This window comes from Urocitellus parryii, chromosome 8, assembly GCF_045843805.1.
Source record: "Urocitellus parryii isolate mUroPar1 chromosome 8, mUroPar1.hap1, whole genome shotgun sequence".
NCBI classification, from domain to species: domain Eukaryota; kingdom Metazoa; phylum Chordata; class Mammalia; order Rodentia; family Sciuridae; genus Urocitellus; species Urocitellus parryii.
The window spans coordinates 95,115,937-95,125,306 of NC_135538.1; the positions used below are offsets into that span (position 1 = coordinate 95,115,937).

Sequence of the window (9,370 nt, forward strand, 5' to 3'; positions counted from 1 at the left end):
ATTTCAATTTAATCAGCAATTGATTTACATAAGTATCACTATAATTCCTGTAGTCTGCATAATACGTTCAGGAAAAACATGGTATAACGTTACATCATTGTAGAAAAAATAATTTGTATTGATCTGTCTGTTGTCAGACTTAATTAGTGATATGTTTATATGTAATATTAGAAATGATACAGAAGTTTGACAAGCATACTACAATCATATTTTTATGCAAGGTAACAAAGGAAAATGTGTTCCCAAAAAAGTTATGCAGAAAAATATTTTATGTTGCTTCAGTTTTTACAAGATTAAAATTAAATAATTCTTACTTCCTTAGTCCTAACGAACTCATCTCAAGTGCCTAATAGTCAGTCACTGAAGCTAGTGGCTACAATACTGTATAGTGCAGGTATAAAAATGAGAAAGACTAGAGCTAAAAGGCTTAGTTTTTATCCCATTTCTCTTTTATTTGATAAAACCTTCAAGGTTTAGAACTTAGATGTGAGTCACTTTTTTTTTTGTATCCTTATTTAATGTAAAACAGTGCAAAAAGTGTAAATGGTTGGAAGTTCTATATAAGACTTTTTGGAATATATAATGACCCATTCTAGCAGACATGGGTCAAACTCTAAAAATTTACAGTTCTAAAAAACAATTATCATCAGCTTTATCTCTTTAAGGAATGTCATTTAAACAGCAAAATGCTGATAATAGTTTAACTGGCTTTCAAAAACACTTTTAAGTATGTAAAGGATGTGTGGCACAAAACTTACAAATGATAAAAACATAAAGGATATTTTTTACTGTAAGTTTCTTATAGCCAGCTAATTCTCATAGAAGACTTTTGTTGATTTTTGCCGAACTCTTGTATCTGTGGCCAATCTATGGTTGCAATTTGACCAAGATTTTACAAATGGAGTTGCATCCCAATCTGCTAATTCCTTCCCCAATAAATTTATTGTCATTAAATCAGATATGTGATCTATTGTTAAACTATTTCTCACCCTTGTACAAATTATATTCATCAAACTGAAACCTCTTTCAGCTTCAGCATTATTGACTGCGATAGTGCTAACTATCTTCTTAGCTTTTTGTATAGTTGTAGGAATTGAAACATTATCTGATTTTATATTATTATTTATAAATTCCTGAAAATCATTCAAATCAATTTTGTATTTTAAAATTTCACACAAATGAGATAATTTTTTTTCACCAGCTGTCCATGGTAAAGTCATTTCTTCATAAGGCCATGTGGAAGGTTCTAGCAAATCAAAATAATTAAAAATACTTTCATCATGGTTTCTATCAGAAAAAAGGCGTAAGTTCATGTGTTGAATTATATTTTCTAGCAACATATTCCTAGGAAGAGCATTAAATTTATTATTCTTACTAAATGGAATATCTCTAAACTTCTCTGACTTAATCAAATCTTCAACCTGTGATTCATATTTTCCAGTATCAATTTTTAAATTTTCCAAAGATCTTATGGTTCGTTTGATCAATTTTTGTGCTTTCTGAATATTAGTTGATCTTGACTGTAATGCAGTTGAAAGCAGGGAAAATTCTTCAAGAATGTCAATCATCAAAGCAAGGTCTTGTAAAAAATTAGTATTAGCTAACCTCTCTGCCAAACCAGAATAAGAATTAGAAAAATGCATATATAATACAGGATATGCACGCCATACAGCAGTAGCAGCTTGTAAACTACATGCAGCCCATCTTGGTCCCATTACCCGACCAATTTTAATAATTTCAATTTCAAGGTCTTTAGCTACAGATCCTAATAGCTTGGTTTGATTTGTATTAGGTTGATGATAAAGAGAATAAATTTTATCAAGAAATATCTTAAAATGATTAACTTGTTTTATTTCAGATACTGAATCATCAAGTGACAATTGCAATCGATGGTTTAAACAGTTCCACATAATGATTTCAGGAAATTTTTCTAACAATTTTGTACCTATACCAGACTTTCTTCCCAGAATCAGGTTAGCACCATCAGAACAAAATGCAATTAAATTTGCTTTCAAATATTCATTTGTAAAGCCATAATCATTTAAAGTAGTCAATAATGTATTTAAAATGTACTCTGCTGTTGTTGATACTAATTCTTTTAAAGCAACAAATAATGTAACAGGTGCAGGAGCTGACTGAATTGCGCACTGGAGATAAATCACAAGGGTGCTTTTCTTTGAAACTGTAGATGCCTCATCAATTATGATACAGATTTTGGCTTTCTCTTCAATGATATTCTTAAATATCTTCATCTTCATTTCTTTTGCAATATGTTCTGCTATTCTTGTTGCACTGTAGCGGGTATTTAAACAATTGACCTCTCCATTTTTCTCCTGTAATTCTATTGCCCCTTCAATATCAGATAAAGGTCTATTATGTTTTACTAAACTGTAAACAGTATTGAAAACTTTTACAGTAGCATCAATATTTTTATTATTTTGTTTAGGCACTATATTAGAAATTGAATCATTAACCGATTCCTTTAATAAATCTTGAATTTTACCATGAGCTTTAGATATATCATGCTCCCTAATTTTTTTCCGCAAAGAAGCTTGTCTGGTAGTTTTATTACTGCCATTAGGGGTTACTAAATATGAAATCCATTCCTTGGATACATGGACATGCTTTTCTGCTTTCGATCCCAAATGTCGAACTGTTGAACAATCCTTACATCCTAATTTACCTTCTTTAATTTCAAGCCACTTATACTGTTCTGTAAACATAAATGCTTGTTTTTCATTCCAACAATCTGGAAGCATAAGATTATCTATTTCTTCCTTTGATGAACATGATGGCTTTTGTTCAATGATTGGTTGTTCAATACATTCTAAATTTGGTTCCTTTGACTTAGACAGTCCACAATGATTTTTGTTCCTATCATTACTTTCTGTGTCTGTTTTAGCCTTCTTCACATTTAAAAAGTGCAAGATGTCACCCTGTCGTTTTGGCATTTTAGGAAATAGAACCTGAAAAATAATTTTGCATGTATAAGTAAAATTCATGATAACATTTGAAAGGCTAATGTAAAATGTTCTCTTAGTAATTTATTTAAATAATTTTAGAAATAAAATTTAAACTAAAATGCTTACCTTGATGTTCATTTTTACCTATAACTTCAATGTCACTTGCTATTTCTTGAAAAATCCACTATCAGATTTTAAAAAACGTCTATTGCCAACAACAGTAGTACAAAATCTGACTATGAATGTTTCATTATGATCCAATTCAGTCAGAAACACAGGTCACATGATTTGCAAATGAGTGTAATTCCAATATGAAGAGTGGGTGGTATTTTCATTTACAAGAATAAATAAGATGAAAATGAAACAATGAAGACATATATTAGACTTCCATTCATTTTTCAATGACAACATTAAATCTTTGCTGAATTAACAGTTTTCAATATCATAAGGCAATTTCCTCAATTTATTGTGCTACACACATTTTAGCAGTTAAGAAGAGTCATATCACATTCTGAAATTTAATCTGGATTAACATTTTATCTTTTGAGTTTAGACCACCAACAAATAACAAATCAAGCCCTGATTTCTATTTTCCCAATTACCATGAGGTAAATACTCCTTTTTTGTGGTACCAGCACACTACCTAGTGTGGCATTTCTATCCAACAGACACAACAGATGCAAATAACTTCAAGTATACAGATGCTAGGATATGATGAGTTTGAGTATTAGGTTAAATGTAATGATAATGTATACCATATATTTATATACTTTAATTTTGAATAACGGCTATGTTTATAATCAACTCACGAAATTCCAGAAAAATCTAACAATAGATTCTTATAATACAGTTCAAGGACCTCCAGCACACTATTACACTTACTAGAAGAACTGAAACAGAAATATAATGTGCTTACATCACTATGGTGCATGTTAGACTCTTCATCATCACCACAAACCAGATCAATGTATTCAAGAACAGGTCTCGACAGTCCTTCCTAAAAAAGAGAGTGGTAAATTTATGTCATTAACAATCAATTAAACTCACATTTACAATCAGTGGGGAGTTTTTGTTTGTTTTAATTAAAATTTGCAAAAATTACTCTGAATAAGAAATCTTGCAAATGGCATAGTATAAACAGAAACAAAAGAGGCACAGGAAAAAGAGAGTAAATAAATATGTAATAATGACAAAAGCCAGCCACAAAGAGCTTAAATGTACACAGAGGAATAAAGCCATGTGGCTTCCTTTCGGAACGGGCAACAGTACAGAGAGAGTATTAAAAAAGACACGGATTTAATAGTACAGCATTTTAAAACTGGAACAGTTATCAATAATGTTTGAGATACCATAAGCTCAATGATTCTTCCCTCCCCCCCCTTTTTTTTGTTTGTAGATGAATAAAATACTTTTATTTTATTTATTTATTTTTATGTGATGCTGAGGATCAAACCTAATGCCTGACCCATGCTAGGCAAGTGCTCTACCACTGAGCTACAACCCTAGCCAAAATTCATGAATTTCTTCACCCATACTACCCCTAAACTGTTAAACATCAAACTAATTTTTTTCTATCCTTTCTTTACATACACAATACTTTTCTTCATAGATGAGGCCATAAATATCTCAAGTTAAAATATTAGACTTTATTCAAGGACAAAAGATCAACAAATAATGTTAAGATAGGAATATTATGAGAACTCTGTTTCAAGAAGATTGATCATATAGGAGAGTACTGAGCAAATACAAGTAAGATAATCCAAATAATCAATCCAAGAAAAGGCTAATATGGTACTAAAGTAAGGTGATGGCAAGGAGAACAATGAGGAAATATACGTTTTTTTTTTTTCTAAATGCATACTATAGTTCAATAAAATTTATATCAACGATAAGAGCTCTTTTTGTATTCCCCAATCAATTTTGTCATTCCTTTATTTCAGTATATTATGTTTAATTTGGGGCTGAATACTTAGCAGACCACAAAAAGGATGCTGTGCCACAATGTAGAATAAAATCTAGGGGGGTGAAAAAAATCAAGATTTATATGAAACAACTAAGAAATAAAAATCAGAATATCAAGAATTAACATATTAACATTCTTTTCTGTATCTGTATAACCCTTAAGCAAAGAACTAAATCCAGCAGCATATAATCCGTAATGGATAGTACTATAAAAAATATTTTTAAAAAAGCAAAAGCATATCCTAGTGGACTATAGGATGGTATTACAGAATAAAGTAATAGATTCTGTATCTAAATGCATTTTAAAATAGAATTAAAGTCAATTGTCTTTTTCTTGGCACCATTTAAATGCAACAGGAGGGCTGGGGATTCATTCAGCATGCTTTGAGGTCCTGGGTTAGATCCCCACACAAAAAATAATAGTGACAATAATAACAATGCACAAATGCAACCGGAATTTTTTTAAGTACTTTCTGATATGCAATTTCCTTTACAGCATATCATTTATTTCCCATCTGAGTCTATCAAGTCTTTGATCCTCTATTTGGAACAGGATAAAATATGAGGTTCTCATCTATTCAAGACTTTGTATGCAAAGATGCAAATGATTCTCTACATTTAAAGCATATCAACCCTCCATATCCATGGGTTCCATATCTATGGATTCAACCAACCATGGATTGATAATATTTTTCATAAAATAAAGCTTTTTTAATCAAAAAGTGTCCACACCGAACACGTAAAGATTTTTTTCTTATCATTATTCCCCATACAATGTAACAACTACTTACATAGAATTTACATTGTGTTTGTTATTATTTGAAATCTAGAGATGATTTATACCTATAGGAGATTGCGCAGAGGTTATAGGGGAATACTAGGACATTTTACATAAAGGGTTTGAGCATTCACAGATATTGGTATTAGAGAGAAGCCTAAGAACAATCCCCCACATAAGCTCAGTCATATATAAGCTCAGTCAGAACTTAAAATATAATTATTCTTCAGGGTATTACACAAACTTACACCTATTTATTTTTCAACCTTAATTGTAGATTGCTTTTGTGTTTCTCAAGTAAGGCAGACAGATCATAAAGATGATGTGTGTCATTCCTACTGAGAATTGCACAAAACATTATCAAGATCAGAACATCCCAATCACTCGTGGGATAGTCAGGAAAAATCAAAATTATTTTTCCTAAAGACCCATGATAGCCTCTTTCCAACTTTTTTCAGTACAAAACAAAACTATGACTCTTCGATTTCCAGTTACATCACTTAACTAATCACAAAAGTGAAGAGTAAGCATACAACTTCTCATGGTACCCTCAAATTTATAAAGGTTCTAAGTATCAAGACTAGAACACCATATTCACTATTCATGTATTTCAAGAAAGAATGCCAGGGCTAGGATTGTGGCTCAGTGGTACAGCACTTGCCTAACATGTATGAGGCACTGGGTTCGATCCTCAGCACCACATAAAAAATAAAGATATGGTGGTCATCTATAACTAAAAAAATTATTTTAAAAAAGAATGCCAAAGATGGGCTGGGGTTGTAGCTCTGTGGTAGAGTGCTTGCCTAGCACAGGCATTGGGTTTGATCCTCAGCATCATATAAAAATAAATAAATAAAAGATTTGTGTTCATCTACAACTGAAAAATTATATTATAAAAAATGCCAAAGATATGATTTTGTGAACACTTTCTACATAAATCTTACAGAACAAACAACAATGTTAACTACATAATTTTCAGGGAGCAAATTTTGACTTAAAAAAATAAGTGACTTCCAAAGTCAACCTAAACTACAGCCACTAAAAACACACAAACATCAGACAGGCACTCTATTATAAAGAAAAACTATACAGACTTAATACAAACTAACTGATCACATAACTCAGTAAAAGAACAGTTTTGAGGCAGAACTGTTTTTAGGTAGCTGAGATACTATGATAAGCAAAGCCTTTGTAAAATTTTAACAGCACTGAATGAAAATCATCCCACAATATTTAGGGCATTTCCTTCCATTTTCCAAATCAATGCTTAATTAAGTGTGTTCAGAGATTCAAATGTCCTGAACTTATTCAAAAATGGAGATTCCTAAGTCTGACTTTGAATTTCTTTCTGACTCAGTAAATCTGGAGTTGGGCTCAAGAATTTGAAAGTTTCTACTTCCTAACACTTGAAAACTACTGCCTGTGGCAAAGGACAAAAACAGAAAAGATAGCATGCTCCTGGTGATGCAGGATTCATTATGTGCAATTATTGCACTATGCTGTAATATGATGATCTCAGAGGTTAGTGAAGTCCTCAAGCTGAGTTCCTACACACCTTGTTTTCCACCTCTCTCCCTCCCTCCTAGTCCTGTGTGTCACCTTTGAGAAGGCATTCATGCCCCCATTTTAAATCACACAGTCTGTAAGTTTACAGAGACCAGAATTTTGTCTAGAGTAATCATAAAATGGATCCAAATGAGGGCACCGGAGGCCTCAATAAGAGCCCAATACGTTCAATAGGCCATGCTCTTTGTGATGGCTATTGTGGTGGCTCAGATACCTTTCCTGGTAAACTCCTTAATCCTACACCATGTCCCACAGTGTCCACCACCCAGGAGACATCCTTACTATTCGTTGAATGATGAATGACCAGGTCAGTAGAACTGCACAATGCCTTACACAGTCTTTCACTCTGGGAAAAGCCCGATTATCAGTAGCTACTTACACTAACAAACTGAATGTCATCTTCGTTTTCATCCGTTGTTGATTCAGATGCCTCAGGCCCAGCTGGAGGGGCAGATTCTATTATCTACAAAAATAAGCCAAAACATGCTTATCTATTCAGCCACACACTTGTAGGGAGAGATTTTTCCAAAAAGGACGATTGAGACAAAAGCTTGGACGGAAACTGAGCACAAACGCACGCAAACGCCACGAAGAACTGAGTCGAGGGAGCTCGGTTTTGCTAAGGCGTCGTGCAGCTGTAGTGAATGGCCCTCGAAAAGGAGTGACCAGCGCTCAGAAGGTCCCCACCTACTCCAGGAGCAGGGATGCAAGCTCGCTACCCAAGGGCAATCCTGACTTCAGCCGTCGCTGGGTTCCCGGGGCAGAGCGGCGGCAGCAGGAATTCGGGGCCAGTTCAGGGGCCGGGGGCGGCCGGGCCGCCATTGTTGCCGCAGGTTCCCGGGGCACGCAAGCAGCAGGCCCGAAGGCCCCGCTCCGCCCTAGATGCTGAGGCGCAGCGCCCCGAGGCTGCGGCCGAGCACAGGCCTCAACCCACCAATCTCGAAACCCTCCGCGGTTCGGCTCCCAGAACGCGAAGGCCCAAGGCTCTGCTACTCACCTCCGACCCTGGGTCTCCCATTTCTCCAACGGCTTGACAGCACCACCACTACTGCTGTCCCTGCCGCCGCCGCGACTTCCCTTCCCACCTTGCACCGCCTCAAGGCACCACCACTTGCCACAGCGTTATCTCTAACGGGAACTCTGGTCAAGTGCAACCAGGTGCAAAACCGCCAGAGAAGGAGGAGCGGCCCTCCCTGACCCGCTATCTCCGGAGCCTCTGGCTCTCCTTCCCCGCACCTCGCAGGATGCTGGGAATTGTAGTTAAGCCAGACACAGAGCCTCCCTGCGCGTGGGCGCTGAGTGGGAAAGGACCTTGGGCTTCTGCGCTTGCGCCCCGCTCTTTGCTGTTCCTCTCAGAGGGAATGGCTGAGGGGTTGGTGGGGGTGTTTTGTCTTGTTTTTACGGACATATTTGGTCTATATAAAGATAAATGTGATTAAAGTACTTCTTCGTTGTTTGTTCAGATATTGCCTTAGCAAAGTTATGGCCCACCTTTTTCAATATTACCACAAAATTTTAGTAAATAGATGAAATATTTATGAAAACAAATTTTAACTGAGAACATTCTTTTAAAACTTGTTTCCCCCCTATCCTTAATAGCCTAGGGCCACTTCTAGTTGATAATTCTGTAGCTCCAGAAATCACCTTTGAGATTTTGATGATGACTTACAATGAGCAAGCTCATACAACTGAGGAACTATGGGACATCTCACCATTCAAAGGATAAGACAGCATGATTATAAGATTTTAAGAAAGTGTAGAAATAGGTGAAATAGAAATGAGGCAAATTTATTTATTTATTTATTTATTTATTTATTTATTTATTTATTTATTTTAGTTATACATTGGCACGATATCTTTATTTTTGTTTACTTATTTTTATGTGGTGCTAAGGATCGAACCCAGTGGGCCTCACATTTGTGGGACAAGCGCTCTGCCACTGAGCCACAACCCCAGCCTGAATGAGGCAGTGTTTTAATAGATTCAATTTGATTAGGACTGTGTGCAAAAGGTTTGATGTTGTGTATGGACTGCAAAGTGGCCCAAGATCTTGTTAACTTGAAAACTACAAACCTAAAACAGGGAATGTTGAACTCAGAAA

At 35.2% G+C, this 9,370-nt stretch overlaps 1 protein-coding gene across 3 annotated transcripts; it reads right to left on the reverse strand.

The window, feature by feature from the left end:
- Nucleotides 1-809: 809 nt before the first annotated feature.
- Kiaa1586 (KIAA1586 ortholog) lies at nt 810-8,502 on the reverse strand. Of its 3 annotated transcripts, XM_026398960.2 has the most exons (4): nt 8,267-8,502; nt 7,649-7,732; nt 3,880-3,960; nt 810-2,966 (listed from the first exon to the last, which is right to left on the reverse strand). In XM_026398960.2, exons 1-4 carry the CDS (start codon nt 8,285-8,287, stop codon nt 810-812), a joined length of 2,343 nt encoding a protein of 780 aa, XP_026254745.2. In that variant the 5' UTR covers nt 8,288-8,502. The 3 variants fall into 3 exon arrangements, with proteins under 3 accessions (XP_026254745.2, XP_026254746.2, XP_077658341.1); XM_026398961.2 differs by lacking the exon at nt 3,880-3,960; XM_077802215.1 differs by lacking the exons at nt 7,649-7,732; nt 8,267-8,502 and adding an exon at nt 3,090-3,199 and having other exon boundaries at nt 3,880-3,961.
- Between the last annotated feature and the right edge of the window lie 868 nt (nt 8,503-9,370).